This window comes from Schistocerca piceifrons, chromosome 3 (assembly GCF_021461385.2).
Source record: "Schistocerca piceifrons isolate TAMUIC-IGC-003096 chromosome 3, iqSchPice1.1, whole genome shotgun sequence".
In the NCBI taxonomy this organism is placed as follows: Eukaryota; Metazoa; Arthropoda; class Insecta; order Orthoptera; family Acrididae; genus Schistocerca; species Schistocerca piceifrons.
The window spans coordinates 306,770,399-306,794,129 of NC_060140.1; the positions used below are offsets into that span (position 1 = coordinate 306,770,399).

General features: G+C 39.7%; 1 protein-coding gene across 2 annotated transcripts in view; it reads right to left on the reverse strand.

Annotated features, from left to right (window-relative positions):
- LOC124787900 (integrin alpha-PS2-like) overlaps positions 1-23,731 on the reverse strand; it is an 837,072-nt gene that overhangs the window by 9,769 nt on the left and 803,572 nt on the right. For both annotated transcript variants that reach the window (XM_047254882.1, XM_047254881.1), the window contains 2 exons: positions 18,371-18,546; positions 18,110-18,201 (listed from right to left, as the gene is read on the reverse strand). In XM_047254882.1, the coding sequence (XP_047110838.1) occupies positions 18,110-18,201; positions 18,371-18,546 (268 nt within the window). The remainder of the gene's footprint in view (positions 1-18,109; positions 18,202-18,370; positions 18,547-23,731) is intronic.

Genomic DNA, 23,731 nt, shown 5'->3' on the forward strand with positions numbered 1-23,731 from the left:
ATGTTATAGTTTTCAAAAAGTAAAAGTGTGAATGTAAAACCAAAGTTATGGTACAAAATCAATCTAACAGAAGCAGATCAATAATGTGACAAACAGACAATTAGATAAATAAGCTACTGGCGTAGTCAGAAAGTTAATTTTTGTATTTTTAATACTCATATTCCTAGTGTACAATGAGCAAAACTTCAGAAAATAAAAAACATATTTCCTTGGTATCAGGACAGATCTGGAATTGTGTTGATAAATAATGTTCAAAAAATCCTCCCCAACAGGAAAAATATATACACTATGTGATAAAAAGTATCAGGACACCCCCAAAAAATATGTTTTTCATATTACATGCAATGTGCCACCTAGTGCCAGATACTCCATATCAGCGACCTCCGTAGTCATTAGACATTGTGAGAGAGAGCAGAATGGGGCACGCCACGGAACTCACGGACTTCAAATGTGTCAGATGATTGATTGTCACTTATGTCATAAATCTGTATGTCCATGCTCCTAATCATCCCTACGTCCACTGTATCCAATGTGACAGTGAAATGGAAACATGAAGGGACATGTACAGCACAAAAGTGTGCAGACTGACCTTGTCTGTTCACTGACAGAGAATGCCGACAGTTGAAAACGGTCGTAATGTGCAATAGGTGGACATCTATCCAGACCAACACAGGAATTCCAAACTTAAGATCCACTGCAAGTACAATGACAGTTAGGTGGGAGGTGAGAAAACTTGGATTTCATGGTCGAGCAGCTGCTCAAAAGCCACACATCACGCTGGTAAATGCCAAACAATGCCTCGCTTGATGTAAGGAGTGTCAACATTGGACGAATGAACAGTGGAAAAATGTTGTGTGGAGTGATGAATCACGGTACACAATGTGGCGATCCGATGGCAGGACGTGGGTATAGCAAATGCCCGGCGAACGTCATCTGCCAGTGTGTGTAGTGCCAACAGTAAAATTTGGAGGTGGTGGTGTTATGGTGTGGTCATGTTTTTCATGGAGGGGGCTTGCACCCCTTGTTGTTTTGCCTGGCAATATCACAGCACAGGTCTACATTCTTATTTTAACCCCAGCACCACTGGGAGGGAGGGGGGGGGGGGGGGGGGGGAGGCCAAAAATTTCCCACAGTATTTGTTTTATTAGTGTAATATATCTGTTTGTTGGAGTGAAAAAGCAAGAATTTAGGTAGTTCTAGAAAAACATCTAGAGTATGTACTATCATGGTTTTATAAATTTTATGAATTATTTAAATCTGCCTATTATATTTAAGTTCGGGCAGTTTTTGCTCCCCACCCCCACCCCCTTAGACATTGGTGAGACGACTTTTCTCATTAAAATATTTCTCAATATGGCAGAAAGAAGTGCAGTTTCTGACTGTTGGTACTGCTGTATTGTGTTGACATTTTTGTTTTGAAATAAATATCCTTTGTTGTTTGAGCAGTTGTATGTTACTCGCAGTTCCAATAAAATGTCTCGTCACTATCAGAGGTTTCTCACAGATGAAGAGGTGTCAGCTATAATAAATGAAGCAAGTGAAGGTGATGAAAGTGATCTAGAAGAAGATGATACAGTTGTGACATATGATAGTGACAGAGCAATTGAAAATGAGTCAAGTTCGTGTAGTTCATCCCCTGAGGAACACCATGTAGCTGCTTCCAGCATCACTGTTACAGCAAAAGGTGGTTGGGAATATATTACTGCACCTCCAAGGCAATTATGCAGGTCAGTACAGAATATAGTGAATTTTTGTGAAGGTTTGACTCATGACGGCTTGATCTCTAGTGTGTCAGAATCTTTTAAAAAGTCTACAACTCCCAAAACAATGAAGATTATCATGGACTATACAAACCAAGAAGCTTGTAATAAGAACTTAAAACTATAGAAGAAATCTACACCTTCCTAGATATTCTGATACTGATGGGCACAAATAATGACACTAGACTGCCTCTTGAGGACTTATGAGGGAAAGTACTGGGAAAGAATATCTACATAGCTACAATGAGTTGTATTCGATGAGGAGAACTTCTGTCCCTGACTCGATTTGATGATAAAGAAACAAGAACTGAAAGACGAAAGCAGGATAAGTTTTGCCCCTTTTGTGAAGTTTTTGACAAAATTGATGAAATGTTTGTGAAATACTACATAGCAAGTTCAGATCTAACGATCGATGAAATGCTCTCCCTATTTCGAGGAAGATGTCCCTTTAAGGTCTTTATGAAAGACAAGCCTGGGAAGTATGGCATATTGATTAGGATGTTATCAGATGCACACACCCAGTACGTTCTAAAAATGGAGGTATATGCAGGAAAGGATGAACGACCTGCCGAGGAATGGAGTGCAAAGGCAATTGTTAGATGCCTAGTGAACCTGCTGGCAGAAAGTGGAAGAAATATAACAACAGATTGTTGTTATACATCCACAGACCTAGCTGAGGAGCTTTACAATGATGACAAGATAACTTTGGTGGAAACATTGAAGAGTAACAGAAAACACATACCAGAGCAGCTAAAGAAGATGCAGGGATGAGAGCTATTTTCCTCTAAGTTGTTATTCACTGATCTGAAAACAGGCAATGCACCAGTTACCTTGGTTTCATACATCTCCAAACTGAAGCTGGTTTCATACATCTCCAGACTGAAGCCTACTAAGAATCTCCTACTTCTTTCCACATTTACTTGCAGTCATCTCTCCAAAAAATCAACTAAAGCCTGCAATATCACTTGAGTGGAAGGATCCAGATGGAACTGAGCAAATAATACCACAGCAAGAAAAAATTACAGTACCAGAAATCAACCACAGTGTTGTCAAGAGGACAGTAACGAACAATGGAGTAGGAAGATCAGTTTGCAGCAAAAGGATATTCAAAAGTCCAGAAACACATTGTGCTCCTAGAAGATCCTCAAGACCAATAAAACCCAGAGTTCAAAGTGACATGTTTATGTGGGAAAGTAAAGCAACTAACAAGTTCCCAGGACTGGGTAAAAACAACTGGCCAAGCCAGCTAGTTAAAACAACAGAAGCTGTGGCATCAACTGCAGACTCTTCAGCATCACTTACTCAATCAAATGTGGTGGAGTATACAACTCCAATTACTACAACACCAGGCAGTTCGGCAACTCCTCGGACTGTACGGAGCAAGAAGGCACCTCAACAGCTACCTTGACAACTAGACAGACAGAAGCCAGGTTGGGTAGTAGATTGAGAAAAGCAAGATCGCCAAAGAACAGGAACACTTTTAATGCCTGGATCCAGAACTTATGTAAGTGAACCAACTCAGTGCATTTTAAAGGAAGATAATAAGAGCGACCAGTTAAAAATACCACTAAGGCTCATGCAGCTAAACATACAGTACCTTAGAAATAAGCTTAATATATTACAGGTTTTTGTAAATGAACAGTCACCTCATATAGTAGTGTTAACTGAGCATGGATTAAAATCTGATGAAATTATTTACTGTAAACTAGAGGGCTACTCCTTAGCAAATAGTTATTGTAGACAGCAACATAAGGGTGGTGGTGTGGCAGTTTACATTAGTGAGAATCTCGAGTACAAGAAAATAAATTATCTAGACCAGTACAACAAAGAAGGCTTGATTGAAGTGACAGGCATTGAAGTCCACACCAAAGAGTGTAGAGTGGTTATGAGAAAACATAAAGTTATTGGGATTTACCATCCACCAAAGGCTGATGTAGTTAGCTTCATAGACATATTTAGTAGAGCAGTGGGATGTTGTGGCCCCAGTGACCTAACTATACTTGGTGATCTGAATATTGAGACAAAATCTTCCAGTTTGTGTAATATGAGGTTAGTAGATACTCTTAACTCATGTAATCTCATAAATGTAGTAAATAGTGATACCAGAGTAGCAAAGTCCACATCTAGCAGAATTGATTACGTTATACTATGTAAACATATTAAAGACAGTGTTAGGTGCTGGAATATGGATTTTCACTACTCTGACCACAAATGCCAGCTTGTAGAGTATGTAAACACAAGCATCCCAAAAATGACAAAAGTTAACGAAAATAAAAGAATCCTAAAAGAGGGTAACATCCTTGCCCTAAGAAATAAATTAGCTATAGAGGATTGGGATCTGGTTTACCAAACTGAAGGATCTGAAAACAAATGGGCCAAATTCTATGATACTATGCTAAGACACTTTGACAGATGCTGCCCTGTTAAGAAAATATAAAGAGTGTTCACCCATGACTGATACTTTCAGCAAATATGATAAAACTCAGGCAAAACATCCAGCACCTGGATGTGTTACACAAGTCAACAAACCTGCAGGTTTTTAAGACCAAGTGCAACAAAGCCAAGAAAATCTTTGAGAAAGAGCTTTCAAATCTAAGAAAACAGATATACAGAAGTGAAATAGTTCAATCAGACAATATAGCCAAGACCTCATGGAGAATTGTAAATCAATTTCGCAAAGCCAGAAACTGAAATTGTAAATATAAGACATGGAGGAAACACAATTAAAGATCCTAATAAAGTCTGCAATGTTTTCAATAACTACTTTATATCTGCAGCTGTTAGTCCAGTTAATAACACAATTGTGAGTAGTGAGGTAAAGCTCTGCCCCTTTGAAGAGCCACCTTTTGAATTCAAACAAGTAAGTGAAAAAGAAATAGGCAGGATAATAAATAAACTAAAGAATAAGTTCTCATCTGGATGGGATGGTTTGAGTAGTATCGTGATTAAAAAATGTAATAAGGAATCAGTTAAAATAATCACCCACCTGGTAAACTGCAGTATCAGAGAACATACATTTCCAAATGTATTGAAATGGAGCACAGTTAAACCAGTGCATAAAAAAGGATCCAAGGAAGAGGTTTCAAATTTCAGGCCCATATCATTAATACATGTCTTCAGCAAAGTATTTGAAATTGTGCTGCTGACACAACTTAGTGACTATTTCTTGAAAAATAAGTTCCTAACAGAGACACAACATGGATTCCGAAAAGATCATAGAACTATCACAGCAATTACGGAATTTCTTCACAAAACGTATGGTGCCCTTGGTCAAGGACTGCAAACACCTGGCATATTTCTAGACCTTACTAAAGCCTTTGACTCGGTAAACCACGAGTTACTTTTAAGTAAACTTGAGTCATACAATGTAAATGCTGCATCCATGCAATTGCTGGCTACATATTTATTTAACCGCAAGCAGTGTACAAAGCTGACTTACAAAATCAATAATCAGATCATTAATTTCCAGTCCAAATACGAGACAGTCACACAAGGTGTACCCCAGAGCTCAATTTTGGGCCCTTTCCTTTTCCTAGTGTACATAAATGATATAGAGCAACCTTTCAACTCCCAATTGGTAATCTATACAGACGATACCTCACTGCTATTTCTTGGTAAACAAAATGATGAGTTAACGTTGGTAGCAACTGAGGGGCTACGTCAAATAACTACTTATTTCCAAGATCAAGGTTTGAAAGTTAATATCAGTAAATCTCAGTTATTGCCATTTAAACTTACAAACTCACACCAAACCTCTATCAGTAACATAGGTGGAATTGAAGTAGTGGACACAGAAGGCTGCAGATTTCTAGGCATTCACCTAGATGAAAATCTAAGATGGGTAAACCATATCAAATTTTTATGCAATAAAATCAGCAGTTCATTACATCTAATCAGCCAGTTATCAAAAGTAGTTCCACATCAGACATTAAAAACAATTTATTATGGAACCATTTTTGCACAGATTATTTACGGGATAGAGATATGGTGTTGTGCTGCCGACATACATATGAACAGAATATTAACCCTACAGAAAAGAGCAATCAGAATTATCCATGGATTAGGGTATAGAGATTCATGCAGGGAAATCTTTGTCCATCATAAATACCTCACAGTCTACTCACTGTATCTTTACAAATTAATTATATTTTTTGTGACACATCAAAACAAAGCAACAAAGTGCTCTGATATGCATGCCTATAATACAAGAAATAAAGACTGCTACTACAGACAAAGAAAAAATTAAAAACAACAGACCATAGTCCATGCATTAGTGGTCAAATATGGCACAATAGATTACCAAGCTCTATAAGGTGCCACAAAGGGACTTATTCAAAGTGAAACTGAAATATTTCTTGATTGACAAGTGTTTATATTCTTTAAGTGAATATTAATATTAAACTAAAATAAATTATTGTATATATATATATATATATATATATATATATATATATATATATATATATATATATATATAAAAAAATAGAGGGAAACATTCCATGTAGGAAAAATATATCTAAAAACAAAGATGATGTGACTTACCAAATGAAAGTGCTGGGAGGTCGACAGACACACAAACAAACACAAACATACACACAAGATTCAAGCTTTCGCAACAAACTGTTGCCTCATCAGGAAAGAGGGAAGGAGAGGGAAAGACGAAAGGATGTGGGTTTTAAGGGAGAGGGTAAGGAGTCATTCCAATCCTGGGAGCGGAAAGACTTACCTTAGGGGGAAAAAAGGACGGGTATACACTCGCACACACACACATATCCATCCACACATATGTTTTGTGTGTATGTATGTGTCTGTTTGTGTTTCTATCGACCTTCCAGCGCTTTCGTATGGTAAGTCACATCATCTTTGTTTTTTTTTATATATATATATATATATCTGCTTGTGTCTGTATATGTGTGGATGGATATGTGTGTGTGTGTGTGTGCGCGAGTGTATACCCGTCCTTTTTTCCCCCTAAGGTAAGTCTTTCCGCTCCCGGGATTGGAATGACTCCTTACCCTCTCCCTTAAAACCCACATCCTTTCGTCTTTCCCTCTCCTTCCCTCTTTCCTGATGAGGCAACAGTTTGTTGCGAAAGCTTGAATTTTGTGTGTATGTTTGTGTTTGTTTGTGTGTCTGTCGACCTGCCAGCACTTTCATTTGGTAAGTCACATCATATTTGTTTATATATATATATATATATATATATATATATATATATATATATATATATATATATATATATATATATATATATAAAAACAAAGATGAGGTGACTTACCGAACAAAAGCGCTGGCAGGTCGATAGACACACAAACGAACACAAACACACACACAAAATTCAAGCTTTCGCAACAAACTGTTGCCTCATCAGGAAAGAGGTAAGGAGAGGGGAAGACGAAAGGAAGTGGGTTTTAAAGGAGAGGGTAAGGAGTCATTCCAATCCCGGGAGCGGAAAGACTTACCTTAGGGGGAAAAAAGGACAGGTATACACTCGCACACACGCACATATCCATCCACACATACAGACACAAGCAGACATATTTGGTCTTTAAATATGTCTGCTTGTGTCTGTATGTGTGGATGGATATGTGCGTGTGTGCGAGTGTATACCTGTCCTTTTTTCCCCCTAAGGTAAGTCTTTCCGCTCCCGGGATTGGAATGACTCCTTACCCTCTCCTTTAAAACCCACTTCCTTTCGTCTTCCCCTCTCCTTACCTCTTTCCTGATGAGGCAACAGTTTGTTGCGAAAGCTTGAATTTTGTGTGTGTGTTTGTGTTTGTTTGTGTGTCTATCGACCTGCCAGCGCTTTTGTTCGGTAAGTCACCTCATCTTTGTTTTTATATATAATTTTTCCCACGTGGAATGTTTCCTTCCATTATATTGATATCATATATATATATATATATATATATATATATATATATATATATATATATATATATATATATATATATATATATATATATATAAAAAATAGAGGAAAACATTTCTCATGGGAAAAATATATCTAAAAACAAAGAAGATGTGACTTACCAAACAAAAGCGCTGGCAGGTTGATAGACACACAAACATACACACAAAATTCTAGCTTTCGCAACCAACGGCTGCTTCATCAGGAAAGAGGGAAGGAGAGGGAAAGACGAAAGGATGTGGGTTTTAAGGGAGAGGGTAAGGAGTCATTCCAATCCCGGGAGCGAAAAGACTTACCTTCGAGGGGAAAAAAGGACAGATATACACTCGCATACACACACATATCCATCCGCACATACACAGACACAAGCAGACATTTGTAAAGGCAAAGAGTTCGGGCAGAGATGTCAGTCGAGGCGGAAGTACATAGGCAAAGATGTTGATGAATGACAGGTGAGGTATGAGCGGCGGCAACTTGAAATTAGCGGAGGTTGAGGCCTGGCTGGTAACGAGAAGAGAGGATATACTGAAGGGCAAGTTCCCATCTCCGGAGTTCTGACAGGTTGGTGTTAGTGGGAAGTATCCAGATAACCCGGACGGTGTAACACTGTGGCAAGATGTGCTGGCCGTGCACCAATGCATGTTTAGCCACAGTGTGATCCTCATTACCAACAAACACTGTCTGCCTGTGTCCATTCATGTGAATGGACAGTTTGTTGCTGGTCATTCCCACATAGTAAGCTTCACAGTGTAGGCAGGTCAGTTGGTAAATCACGTGGGTGCTTTCCCACGTGGCTCTGCCTTTGATCGTGTACACCTTCCGGGTTACAGGACTGGAGTAGGTGGTGGTGGGAGGGTGCATGGGACAGGTTTTACACCGGGGGTGGTTACTAGGGTAGGAGCCAGAGGGTAGGGAAGGTGGTTTGGGGATTTCATAGGGATGAACTAAGAGGTTACGAAGGTTAGGTGGACGGCGGAAAGACACTCTTGGTGGAATGGGGAGGATTTCATGAAGGATGGATCTCATTTCAGGGCAGGATTTGAGGAAGTCGTATCCCTGCTGGAGAGCCACATTCAGAGTCTGATCCAGTCCCGCCGTATATATAAACAAAGATGATGAGACTTACCAAACAAAAGCGCTGGCAGGTCGATAGACACACAAACAAACACAAACATACACACAAAATTCAAGTTTTCGCAACAAACAGTTGCTTCATCAGGAAAGAGGGAAGGAGAGGGAAAGACGAAAGGATGTGGGTTTTAAGGTAGAGGGTAAGGAGTCATTCCAATCCTGGGAGTGGAAAGACTTACCTTAGGGGGAAAAAAGGACAGGTATACACTCACGCACACACACACATATCCATCCGCACATACACAGACACAAGCAGACATTTGTCTACCTACACAAGTTCACCACAGGATCAACATAGCCCTGCTCTAACCAACACTTTTTCACACCAGATCTCCAGTTGCTTTCTAGTTCACCTTTATCTCTCCCCATATATTTTTATTTTTATTTTCATTTCAGCCTCATGTTACACTTTCTACCTTCTAATACTATGTCACCCTCACAACATCCCCACAACAACCCCATTAAGTTTTATTTGCATTCCCTCCGCAAACATGCCTTCACCCTAGCCAGATTACACTCCCATATTTTATTTTCTCAGGCTTGTCTGACATTTGGCATTACCCCCAAAGGCCTCACACTTAAAGTTCCCATCTCTGGCTGCAACCCTTCTTTCCATGTCCTTATACCAGTTCCAAACTGCACAATCCATTGCCCTCACCCACCTAATCCTTCACCTACACATCAACTCAGCCAATGAACACACCCGTCAACTCCTATCCTTAATAAAAGTCCTCAATCTTTCCTCTCCCACATCCACACTGGCTGTTCAGAGCATCCTCCTACAGGTCAACTGCAAATTAGAACAGCATGCCACCCTCCACCTTAAAAAACTATCCAATCTCCTGGTTTCCCACCTCCGGAAAGGCAACTCACTCACCCTTCACAACCTTCCCAGCAAACCTCAACCTCCTCTCATTGCACACAAACCCAGTCTCTCCCATCTACTCAATCTCCCACTTCCAGCTCCACTCCCTCAAAAACCTCAAAATTCCAATCAACACAATCTGGAACCACAACACCCCAATTCAGTAGTTAACCTTTCCTCCAAACCTCTCTCCCAATCCGAAACCTCTGTCCTATCCAAAGGCCTCACCTTCAGCCCCACTCCCAGATTAAAAAAAGACAAATGTCTGCTTGTGTCTGTGTATGTGCGGATGGATATGTGTGTGTGTGCGCGCGAGTGTATACCTGTCCTTTTTTCCCCCTAAGGTAAGTCTTTCCGCTCCCGGGACTGGAATGACTCCTTACCCTCTCCCTTAAAACCCACATCCTTTTGTCTTTCCCTCTCCTTCCCTCTTTCCTGATGAAGCAACCATTTGTTGTGAAAGCTTGAATTTTGTGTGTATGTTTGTGTGTCTATTGACCTGCCAGCACTTTCGTTTGGTAAGTCACATCATCTTTGTTTATATATATATATAGTTGTGTAGAATCTGAATATTTGTAATAGGTACGATGTAACACCAAATATTGTGCCTTATCAGGTACAATGGTACATTTGTATCATCTGTATGTAATCACATATGTATATATGACTGTACTAAACTTGTAAAAAATGCTATGACATTTGCAGAAGACACCAGTTGGTGTCTCCATGCAAAAAAATACAATAAATAAAAAAAATAAATAAACATTACACAATGATAACAAGGTGGATGAGTTAACACAGACAAAAAAAAAAAAGACAAATATCAATCTCTACTACAATGAAACCAAAGGGAGCATAGACAGCATTGATCAAATGACGTGACATCATTCAGTAAAATGAGGGATGAGAAGGTGGCCATTATCTCTCTTTTTCGCCTTGACAGGTGTTGCCTGTCTCAATGCTGAAACAATTTTCATGATAAACAACCCAAACTGGAATAAGAAGAAGCATAATGTAAGAAAGCTGTATCTGCCATAATTAGGTCAACATCTTGTTAGGCCAGCTGTGGAAGAGAGAGCAAAGAATACCATGGGTTTAGAAAAGCCTATCATCTCTGCAAAGGAAAGTGTTCTAGGGAAAATGCCACCAAGCATCACTACAACTGCTCAGTCTGTTGAATTTTCTTCAAGAGGAAGATGTTACATCTTTTTGAAGAGTAAAAACTCTAAAAAGGAAAGACAATATGACAAAAGTGTCTATAGTTTGTTGCAGGCATTCCAAGTATCTGTGTTCCATTCATTCTGCAAAAAGTATCATATGCAAAGGTTGTGAAATTGAAAGTGAAAGTGAGTAGGAAGGAAATTTCTGACTTTGATTTTCTGTTTCATTATTTGTGGTTTGCTATTGTACGTTCTTTTATGATTTCTTAATACAAGTCCGATATATATGAAAGTGTTAGTCTCATGATAAAAATATAATAATATTTCTCATATTCATTACTTTATTTATTCTGTTTGTATATGTTATAATGTTCCTGATAACCGTGGAAAGTGTGTTGCAACCTAGTAAAGAAATTCCTAGTTCATTAAATAATAAAATCAAACCAACCAACCAAACAAACAAAATGTTAAAAAGTGAAAAGAATGTGAGACAAATTTTTGCCCCTACCCCCTAGACATCCATGAGACAGATCCAAGCTTCGTGGTGCTAGGGTTAAGCACCTTCTTGCTTCCTACTGTTGAAGAGCAATTCGGGGATGGTGATTGCATCTTTCAACAAGATCGAGCACCTGTTCATAATGCACGGCCCGTGACAGAGAGGTCACAAGACAATAACATTTGTATAATGGACTGGCCTGCACGGAGTCCTGACCTGAATCCTATAGAACACCTTTGGGATGTTCTGGAGCGCCAACTTCATGCCAGGCCTCACCGACTGACATCGATACCTCTCCTCAGTGCAGCACTCCATGAAGATTGGGCTGCCATTCCCCAAGAAACCTTCCAGCACCTGATTGAACGTGTGCCTGCTAGAGTGAAAGATGTCATCAGAGCTAAGAGTGGGTCAACAACACCTTATTGGATTCCAGAATTACTGATGGAAGGTGCCACGAACTTGTAAGTCATTTTCAGCCAGGTGTCTGGACACTTTTGATCACATGGTATAAATCCCTGTGAGGGCAAAAGGACACAAGAAACGTCCCAAAACTTGAAATGTGTGTGTCCAATGAAAAGCAAGCATGGTATATGTGTCCATAAAACCACAGTCAAGGCCACGTGTAGGGAAAAAACCCTGGCTAATATAGGTGCAAGCCAGGATTAAAGAAATGTAAAGTAAATGGCAGCCAAATAGATCATATAAGAGGTCTGTTCAAAAAATTCCGGAACTTTGTCCACAAAATTTTTCTACACTTACCTGACCTAATGAGCCTTTTGTGGTCATGGAAAGCTTTCGTGATCCATTGCGAAGATTGAACCTTGGTCTCAACATCATAACCATAGACCCATGTCTCATCACCAGTTATGATTCTCTTAAGGAATATCTCACTCTCATTTGTGTGATTCAAAAGCTCTTCACAGATTGAGAAGTGAGGGTCTTTCTGATCTTGACTCATGAGCCATGGGATGAACTTGACAGCAACGTGATGCATTCCAAGATTCTGTGTCATGATTTCATGACATGATCCAACTGAAATGTTACATTATTCTACATCTCTCATGCAGTCAGTCTTCGATTGGCATGCACAATTTCGTTGATGTTCCTGACTTGAGCATCGTCAGTAGGCGTCAAATGGCGTCCTGAATGAGGGCCATCTTTAACTCCTGTCTAGCACTTTTTAAACTGCATGAACCACTTGTAACACCAAGTTTGGCTTAAGCACTTATCACCATAGGCTTCCCGCATCATTTGGTTTGTCCCTGTTCTTGAGTTTCACAGAAAATTTAATGTAATTCTGCCATCTTGAAATTCGCAAGCTGTGTGACACAATGTTCTACTCAATACAGCACTGAACAATAACTAACAGACATACAGCAGTGAAACTTCTGGCAGTTACACATTAAACACAGTTGTGTGCAGGGATGCCAACCACATTTTGCTCCAACACATCATTTGTATGAAATTATGAATTTTCTGGAATTTTTTTTATCAGACCTCGTATATTGTATGAGAATAATTAGTATCAATAAAGTGCAGTCTGACAAAGTCTGCAACCCTTAACATAATAAAATATGTTGCAGCTGCTTTCCTCTCAGATGTCATCAACAATGGTGGAGTGATTAAAAGCACAACTTTCAGACTTTCAAAGACATTTTGCCCCTGGGACCCGGTCGAGAGTTTGAAATGGGTGACATGTAAAAACGATAAAAAATGGCCAATATTACCATAAGATTCACTGGTTTTAGCATTGTTAGGTTGAATGATTGATGACAGTTTTAGACATGTTTGTTTTTGTTCCTTGTGTGTTTTTTTGGGGGGGAGGGGGGCAGGAGTGGAGAAATGATGAAATGGGTAACATAAAAATAATCGGATATGCAAGAAATTAGTGTCAAATCAACAGCATTCAGAGTGGCTAGGCTGAATGGTGAATCCTGATGACAACTGATCCATAAGGGTGAGTGTGGGCTTTGGAAGGATGTGACACAAAATGTAAGTGTTGAAAGAATGGAGTAAGACCAACAAAAATAATGTACAGATACTGTTTACTACCTGGAAAAACAATGGGGTTGAGACGTGCCTAGCAACCCCAAACCTGAGATGGGAAGCTGATGACATGAGAAACAATAAAAAAAATGTCTGATATTATTGTCATATCGAAAGACTTTAGGGGTTGCTGACTAATGGGTTGCAATCAGGAAGATATTTCACCATCTATTGGTGGGGTAAAGGTGAGAATTAAGTGACATAAAAACATTAGGTTGGTGCATAAGTTCATAGAGTTTTTGTTTTCCATGTTGGTATCCTGGTTGATATGGATTTATTTATTGGCTGTCATTTTTTATTTGTAGTTTTTGAGTTTACATATTGTCATTAATAGATAGTGATTGGAGCTCTGGGCACTAGAAAATGAAGTGTCAAGTGGAGAAATCAGAACATTTCTGACATATTCTTCAGTCTGAGTTCAGTAGAGGGGTGACAGCAGTGGAGGCAGCCAGAAAACTTTTCACTATGTATGAGGATAATACCATTGGACAGACCACTACAAAAAAAATGGTTTTCTCGTTTTAAGGAAGAATGTTTTGACATTACCGTATTTACTTGAATCTAAGCCGCACTTTTTTCCGGTTTTTGTAACCCAAAAAACCACCTGCGGCTTAGAATCGAGTGCAAAGCAAGCGGAAGTTCTGAAAAATGTTGGTAGGTGCCGCCACAACTAACTTCTGCTGTCGAATATATGTAGCGCTACACAGGCATGCTTTTTGCCGTCGAATATATGTAGCGCTACACAGGCATGCATTGTAGGCACAAAGATAAATACTGGCGCAAAAACCTCTGCATCAGTAAATAAATTTAAAAAAAAGGTGGAAGACGAGCTTTTTTTCTCCACCCCGAGTTTCGACCACTGCATTTCCATACATTATCCAATGAAGTAAATACAAATCCCGTATTGATCATCTTTGATTGTAGCAGAGTTTCAATGTACTATGAAAATCCGACTGGCAAGACTGTTTGGGATGATTGTCAATATGGCCAACTCTACGTTCTGAATTTTTTCCTACCTCTGAGAAGAGATGGTTGCTAATAGGAACCTGATGAAATGTGAATCACATGCAATATTCTCTTCACCATAAGAATAATACGAATATAAACATTTTGCCATGTCCTCTTTCGTGTTTGCTGCTATCTCATTTAAATCCTGTCTGCCGTGTCATGTTTATATTCGTATTATTCTTATGCCTAATAGTGATAATGTCAGAAATGAAGCTCAGCAACTGACTAGATTTTTAAATCTAAGATGACTCTAATTTCTGTGCAGAATTTGATGTACTAAAGAAGCGGCCGCAAAGATTTTCAAACGGAGAAAAATTTTCGCCTAACTCTCGTTCAGAACATGTTCTATCATATGCAGTCTATTATTTGGTTCTTGTTGATCATTATCAAAGAAAGCAGCAGTGTGAGTAACAACAAATAGCAGTCTCTTGCCATTGTTTCGCTAATGAAACGATTCCTCTTCTTTTTTTTAATTGTAAGCGGCGGTAGCGTGCGCAAAAGCAAGCCATGCCGCGAGCGGCGACAGGCTGTAAACACACACTATCAGAATGCGACAAACAATGCATGACAGTACAGTAATGAATTTTCAGCTTAGAGTGACGTAAACACCTATAAGAAAGAAAACGGCACTTATCAGATCGAAGCAAAATAGGCAATCGATTCAAACCAGATGAAGCACGTGAAAAAGGAAGGGTACCCGTATAAATAGAGGACGGATCGCCTGACGCATAGCAATGGCTACCTGGTAAAGGTTAACTGCTAAGCTTACGACTCGAACCAAACTACTGTAGCTGTATCGTCATTCATTCGACCTAAATTGTGTCTCATATTACAATGGACCAACTTTGTTTCGACTTGGAGGTGCGGCCTAAAACTTTACTTTCCCCTTGAATTTCGAGTCTCAAATTTCAGGTGCGGCTTAGATTCGGGAATTTTTTTTTTCCTTGATTTCGAGTCTCATTTTTCAGGTGCGGCTTAGATTTGAGTGCGGCTTAGATTCGAGTAAATATGGTAGTGAGTCTCTGAATTCAGGAAGCCCTTCAGGGTTTGAAGAAGATCACTTAAATTCATTACTCCCCAATGGTTCACATCATTGTTCTTGAGAATTGTCAAATGTGATGGAACTTTGACTATTCCACTATCATGTGACATTTGCATGCAACGGGAAGGTTAAAACATCGGGTGTATGGGTACTGCATGCTCTAAGCCAAAATCATAAAACTTATGAGGTGGTCATATGTGCGAATTCTACTTGCTCATCATCAATTGACTAAGGAACAACACCAGCCATTCCTATCCTGTATCATTACTGGAGACAAGAAATGGTGTCTTTATGCTAATACAAGGAAAAGAAAAGAATGGTTGAACCCAAACAAAGCAGTGACTTCCTGTACAAAGACATGTTACATCCGCAAAATATAATGTTATGCACCTGGTGGAACAGTGGTTACTACAACTTGCTTCCCCGAGGTGTAACCATCACTGCTGACAGTTATTGTCAACAACTGAGCCATCTTGCAGACACAATCCAAGAACAACAACCAGGAAGACTATGTGAAGTGATGCTACTCCACAATAACACCTGCCCTGTATTCTGCTAGAGTGATAAAAAACCACTAAACAGGAGTTGGGTTGGGAAGTCATTCCACACCCACCCTATCCACCTTATCTCGTACCCTCAGATTTTCAGACTTTATTGCTCTCTATCAAACAAACTTGAAGGAAATTCCTTTCTGGATGAAAATGCACTCCAAACATGGATCAATGAGCTGGTCACCTAAAAGCCACGAGATTTCTACAATCGTGGGATGAAAAAGTTACCCCAGCTTTAGCAGACGATTGTAAATAGGGGAAGAGAATATATTACTGATCACATAAGTCTCTGATATTTGTATCTGTTATGTAAAGTAAACTTGCAGAAAAACACTACGAACTTATGGACCAACCCAATAACTAAATAGGCAGCTTCTGGATAACCAGTGATGTACACAAGAATAGAGACCAGAAAATTCTTCACAATTATTATCATGAGCAACCATTTGATACCCATTGCTGGATAAGCCCTTCTCTAGCCATCTCTATAACGTTGGCAACACTGTCCCCATGAAATTATTGCAAACTGTCATCTTAAATAAGTAAATAAAGAGTTAGAAACTCTCCCCTACAAGGTGTTTTTATGTTATATCTTTTAAGGTCTGGGACTCCCCTCTGGCGCTGTTTCAACTCTCTGTACTTTTCCAGACAGATCCTTTCATCCAAAGGCTGCACTCTTTTCAGTGCCATACTCCCAAGTTTTCATGTCTGCCCCCACTCCGGTTGAAGGCGACATTTCTGCATTGTCAACTGATAACCCTGGCAGCCTGCAGTTTCTGTGTTAAGTGTTGTCACTATCCTCATTCACATAGTGATACTCCAGTTCTGGTCCTTTTTGCTGCACCTCGTCTGTCTGCTGTTGGGGTGGCAGATCCTTTGAGTGTCACACCAGTCCTCCGACCACAGTAACAGCACAAGACTGCATACTTTCTCTTGCTTTTTCCACTTACCAACCAACAGAGGGGCCATGGACATTTGGTCTCCAAATTAACATTGGGTGTGGTCCTCCTTTCTACAGACATCCCTCTGCAGGCTCCAGGTCTGGCTTCTGCTGATGACTCTCTGCATGAGTGAGCTCTCTGGGCCAGTTACTGAATGCTGTTGTATCTCATCACTCACAGACTCATGAGGGCATCACTGAGACCTCTGATTGCAAAAGCCAGCTGCTGACCACCACTGTGTGGCATCACTGGCATTATTACCAGGTTTTGCTGTGGCTTGGCCTCTCCACCAGGGTGTTGTGTGACCTTCGGTGTAGAACATCATTGTGTTTTCTTGCCATACCTTTTCCTTCCCACGTCACAGTCACTTATGGCACACACATCTTCTGTTGGACACAAACGCCTTTCTCTGACTTTTACTAGTCTCTTGCAATTCCACTGTATTCAGAAAGAAGATTCAGCAAGCTGCAGCCTGTCGGCCTGTGGTCCACATGAATTTGCTCCATACAACAAGGGTCCTCTGCTGGATTACAACTTGGTCATCTTCAGGGTTGTCTCTCCTCCCTCAGGTCGGCCATGGCACAAAATACTTGGGCAATCAGTCAGACTCCCTGGTTCCATGATTACTCTCTCTTGGAAGTCTACACAGAAAAAGTCCTTACTGTAGAACTGCCTTAGCATCACCAGTGCGTGGCTCTCCACGGTGTAGTCACTACATTCCTTCTCTTTCCAGATTCGCCCAGAGCAGTTGCCATGCTAACTCCAGATTCTGCAGCCAAATTGGGCCATCCACACCAATATCTAGATGCTTCTTCATGCCCTCAGGTCAGGGTCCTAGGGACTGGGACTTAAACTACATGAACACCCACACCCACGGATAATCTCTATATGACATCAAGATGGCTCCACCATCTTTTTCTCTGATGGGGGAGTGCGGTGGAGAAGAGACGATGTATCCCTCACCTGAGACCATGTCTACCCACATCACAGACATGGCTGACAAGTCAGCTGCACTTCAGCTTCACAGGGGAAACTCCTGTGGCAGACCCTGATGTCAACATTACTACAGGCACAACATATAAATGACAAAAAGCTGGGTTGTGTTCAGAACACATAAGGCTGTTTTCAAGAATTACTTGAGAGGATTCTGTCTCATCAACAGTAAAGAGATAGGCCTCTTCAAAAGAAAGTTACTGACCTTTAGCTGCAGTGAATTTACCTCCTCCAACTTCTCACAGACGACAGGGCCTGTAACTTCAGGCTGTTCCAGGATGTAGAAAAAAGGGTCACCTGAGGGCAATCGTGATATTACATGTTAATATAGTGATTGGAATTATATTTAGGTAATACTAAGATAACTGTATCTGAAAAATAAATGAAAAATGAAAATAAAGAGCAACAAACAGATGTAGGAGAAGTATATCAATAGATTTTCTGTTTAGCTCAACATGCAACTAACCTGCCAGTGTGTACATGGGCCACAGAATGTACAGGTCAGCCTCTACAATGTCAGCTGGTCCATTGTTGATTACAGTATAAGTGTGTGTTAGCTGAGGTCCAATTTCTGATTCTCGTGTTACATTAACAACATTGTATCCTGTAGTATTGTAATACAATTCTTGTGGACTAGACACCCTAAAAACAAAAACAAATTGGCAATAAAGACTACAATAAAAATGTTTGGTTTGAGTTCAGCCACAAAAATAAAGAGGTTTGATACAAGTGTTTAGGTGAATGTTAAAAAAAGAAATATCCTGAAATTTTATTCACAAACAAAGACTATATATTACTACCAAACTGTAAATGATAACAATGATAAAGCAAACTATTACTTACAGTAGCTTCTTAACTTTTTATCTCTTGAACCAGTTAACTGTTTCTGAAAACCATTAAGTAGGTGATGATTTCGATAATAAATGTCAAATCGTAGCAAAATATTAAGACCTAACTGATTTATCAGCTTGCCAATGCTTTCCTATCAGTCATAAAAAACATATTCTCATTCATAACAGCCATAAGAAGTTGATGACATTCAATGTGGATTTATTTTTTCTTTTCTTCTTTCAGAATTAGGAGCTCATGTGAATTTTTCTGACTATACTTTAAGGAATTAAATTGAGATGGGAGATTTACATGAATATCATGTCACATATGACATATGTTATTTCATTCCACCCACTTTTTAATTCACAAATATTTTGTATTCCACAGATACCAAGAATTCTTCTTCAGAGACATGCTGTAGCTTCATGTCAGGAATTTGCAGTATATTTTGCATTTTGAATTAATTGTAATTTATCAACCATACTCCAATGCATTTGGAAAGCCTATAAATGAATATAATAAAGTCAGCAGAAATTCTGGTACCTTGAGGGAGGGGTGGGGGAGGATGTGGGTTTTTGTGTTGCCCTGAAAGGGTCCTATTTATATGAGGAATGGTTACTAAGATCTGTGATTAATATTCTTCTAATTGTGCACAGATAGACAATATGTTATCCATGTATCTTCAAGAATCTTGCTAGAGACTTTAGAATCATAATCTTCACTCTGAATCCCAGAAAAGACATAGTGTCTTCAAGAAAATAATTCAGAAATTGATTTCTGTATTGTCAGAAAAAAAGGTTGGTACATCTGGAAAGATGATGTCGATTTTGATCTGATGAAGCATATACCATCTGAGGGACAGTAGATGTACTGATAATGCTATCAACAACGTCCGCCAACAGATAGGATAGTGGAATAGCTACTAGAGCACCATCTGTGTGTCTACCGATTAATAGGGAAAGATCATAACCAGAGATGCAAACGTATGAAGTAAGCAGGCAACCATGTTATGGAGATGTACTCGTGCTTCTTACAGCCAATAGTGCTAGCCTGAAAGGGGTCAAACTGCGGCATTCCGAGTGGTGGTGGTGTAGTCATTTTGAAGAACTACACAAGCTGGAGCTGCTGCAGCAGTTTTGCAACAATACTGGTGTCAATGGTCACATGAAAATTCTCACACCCAAAGATAAGGTGCAGAATGTCCACGCAGTGCAGATGCCCAACAGGACTGTCATATTGTAAGGGCAGCAGTGGCAAATCGTACAGCTACCATAGCACAGACAAGAGGGCTTGTGAGCCCAGACGTGTCAACATGAACTGTTGTGAACTGGTTATTAGCAGTGGAGCTACAGGCATGCACAGCTCTAGTCTGTCTTCCACTCACATCACAGCATTGACATGCACGGCATGATTGGTCCAAATAGCATGCCTTGGTCTACAGTGAAGAAAGCAGATTCTGCCTGCATGCAACTGATGGTCGTTCATGTGTGTGATGTAGACCTGGTGGCTGCTGTCTCGTTAAGTGTATTTGTCCAAAATACACTGGCTCCAAACAGGCTTTATCGTCTTAGGTTCCAAGAAGGTACAACTCTTGTTCATCTTTGGTGTTTCTGGAGGGGACACTAACCAGTACTCGGTATGTGCAGAAAGATGTTAGCCCATTCTTTTGCCATTCTTGCAACAGGAAGGTGATGTATTGTTCCAACAGGATAAAATCACTTAACACACTGCCTGTGAAATTCAACATGCCCTCAAGACATGCAACAATTTCTCTGGCCAACATGATCTCCAGACTTGTCTCCAATCAAGCAGAATTACATGAACAGGTTTAGCAAGCATGGCATAATGTATCCCACGACAGTATTCACCATCTGTATGATCAACTGGATGCCAAAGTCAGTGATGGCATTACCACCTGTGATGATTACACCATGTACTAATATGGGTGTTTCAGCATGGGTGATACCTGGTACCTCTGACTGCTTAAGCTATTGATCTGTAAATATTGTCATTTCATGTACTCCACATCAACTTTTGCAACAATAAATTTTTAGTGATTCAAAAACCTTTAAAAGGGCATACTAATTTTTTTCCGACAGTGTATACACAATACTTTTAGGACATGAATGTCCTAGGAACTGTAACAATTCCATGATCTTTGAAATTGTCCATAAGATGTGTGTTGTGTAGTTTAAACATTGCTCCTATTGTTTACTTTCATGAGCAAATACTTAACTGGCTGTATACACTATGTGATCAAAAGCATCCGAACACCTGGCTGAAAATGATTTGCAAGTTCGTGGTGCCCTCCATAGGTAATGCTGGATTCAACATGGTGTCAGCCCATTCTTAGCCTTGATGACAGCTTCCACTCTCCCAGGCATATGTTCAATCAGGTGCTGGAAGGTTTCTTGGGGAATGGCAGCCCATTCTTCATGGAGTGCTGCACTGATGAGAGGTATCAATGTCAGTCAGTGAGGCCTGGCATGAAGTCGGCATTTTGAAACATCCCTAAGGCATTCTATAGCATTCAGGTCAGGATTCTGTGCAGGCCAGTCCATTACAAGGATGTTATTGTCATTAACCACTCTGCCACAGACCGTGCATTGTAAACAGATTCTTTTCACTTTTTAACATTTGTTTGTTGGGTTTGATTTGATTATTTAATGAACTAGGAATTTCTTTACTATGTTGCAACACAGTTTCCACAGTTATCAGGAACATTATAACATATACAAATACAATAAATAAAGGTGCAAGCCCCCTCCATGAAAAACACGACCACACCATAACACCACCACCTCCGAATTTTACTGTTGGCACTATACACACTAGCAGGTGACGTTCACCAGCATTTTCCATACCCACACCCTGCCAGTGGATCACCACATTGTGTATAGTGATTCGTCACTCCACACAAGATTTTCCCAGTGTTCAGTTATCCAATGTTTACACTCCTTACATCATGCAAGGCGTTGTTTGGCATTTACTGGCGTGATGTGTGGCTTATGAGCAGCTGCTTGACCATGAAATCCAAGTTTTCTCACCTCCCACCTAACTGTCATAGTACTTGCAGTCGATCCCAATCCAGTTTGGAATTCCTGTGTGATAGTCTAGATAGATATACTTGAAAAAAGAGACAGCATTGGTCGTATATTTTTTACTATTGCAAAATCGATTTTCTGTCACTGAGTGACCATCTTCAGTGCTATATTGTATAACTTAAATTGGGATGCACTGTTGTCACTAAACTTACGGCAATCACATAGAGTCTATGTGATTGCCGTAAGTTTAGTGACAACAGTGCATCCCAATTTAAGTTATACAATATAGCACTGAAGATGGTCACTCAGTGACAGAAAATCGATTTTGCAATAGTAAAAAATATACAACCAATGCTGTCTCTTTTTTCAAGTATACCTGTTACCTGGTCGTAGTGCACAAGACAACATGGAGTCGCCAATTAATAGTCTAGATAGATGTCTGCCTATCACATATTACAACCATCTTCAACTGTCGGCAGTCTCTGGCAGTCAACAGATGATGTCGGCCTGTACGCTTTTGTACTGTACTTATCCCTTCACATATCCACTTCACTATCATATCGGAAACAGTGGACCTAGGGATGTTTAGAAGTGTGGAAATCTGAGTTACAGATGTATGACACAAGTGACAACCAACCACCTGACCACTTTCGAAGTCTGTGAGTCCCACAGAGCGCCCCATTCTGCTCTCTCGTGATGTCTAATGACTACTGAGGTTGCTGACATGGAGTACCTGGCAGTAGCTGGCAGCACAGTGCACCTAATATGAAAAATGTATGTTTTTTGGGGTGTTCGGATACTTTTGATTACATATGTGTGTTTCCATAAGGAAACCAGATCTGAAAGTATGCAAAATATACAAATTGTTTGTAGATTCACAATATTACTAAGTGAAACACACCTCAAACTAAGTTTTTCCATTTGCCTCAATGTAGTCAATTCTTGTCAAGAACTTAGCTGATGTACTCAGTACAATTTGGGTCATATGACTGCATGGTTTAGTTAAGTAACTTCATTTCTATACACCATTGAAAAAAATAGTTCTGGAGGGATCAAATGGTGCGCTGTCTTAATGGTTTTATTGATTATCTGTAGGTCATAGCAGATGAACAAATGGATGTATGATTTAATTGTCAATCCCTGTTTCACAAGTGTAAATGGATGTAGAGGATTATTGCTAATATACTGGACACACATTTTGGAGGAATAGGGGTTAAACACTATTTTAGCATCCTGATTTTGTGTTCTACAGTTTCCCTAAATTAGTTGAGGCAAATGCAGCAATGGGTCCTTCAAGAGGGCCACATTTGTTTCCACCTCCCACTCGCATATATCTGACCTTTAAGTCAAATGGACGTTGAAAACATATCTTTCTCATTTACGTTTTGTGTAAGTCACTTGTGAAATATGAAGCATGAAAGTGGATGTAAGTGTTTGGAGGCTCCATTTCATTACACTTAACATTACCCATTGGTTTATATTGTTGCCTGCCAAACTAACAAGAGAGTTCTTTTGCTTCTTGTGGCTGATCAAAACACTTAGACCAACATACGCTACAATTCATTTTTTCAGAAACTGAGGGCAGGTAGAGTTCAATACAAGAATAAGTGAAACAATTGCCCACTGCCTTGCTGAAATCCTGTCCTGACATTTGCCTGAAAAGGCTGAGGGGAAGCCTTAGAAACCTAAATCAGGATGTTCTGGTTCAGGTTTGAATACAGCTTCTCTTAAATATGGACCAAATGTCTAAACCATGGTGACACTCTGCTTGATATCAGTTCAGGTGACATTTTTTTTCAAAGCTCTTAGAAACCATTTAATTTCTGTGCTTAATTATATATGTCTAGCTGAGGCATAAAAATATTTAAGTGTCAAATGGAATGGTACATTCTTCAGTCACACTCTCAATGCTGGTCCTGAGAGGAATTGCTGCTCATGTGCTGCAAGTATAA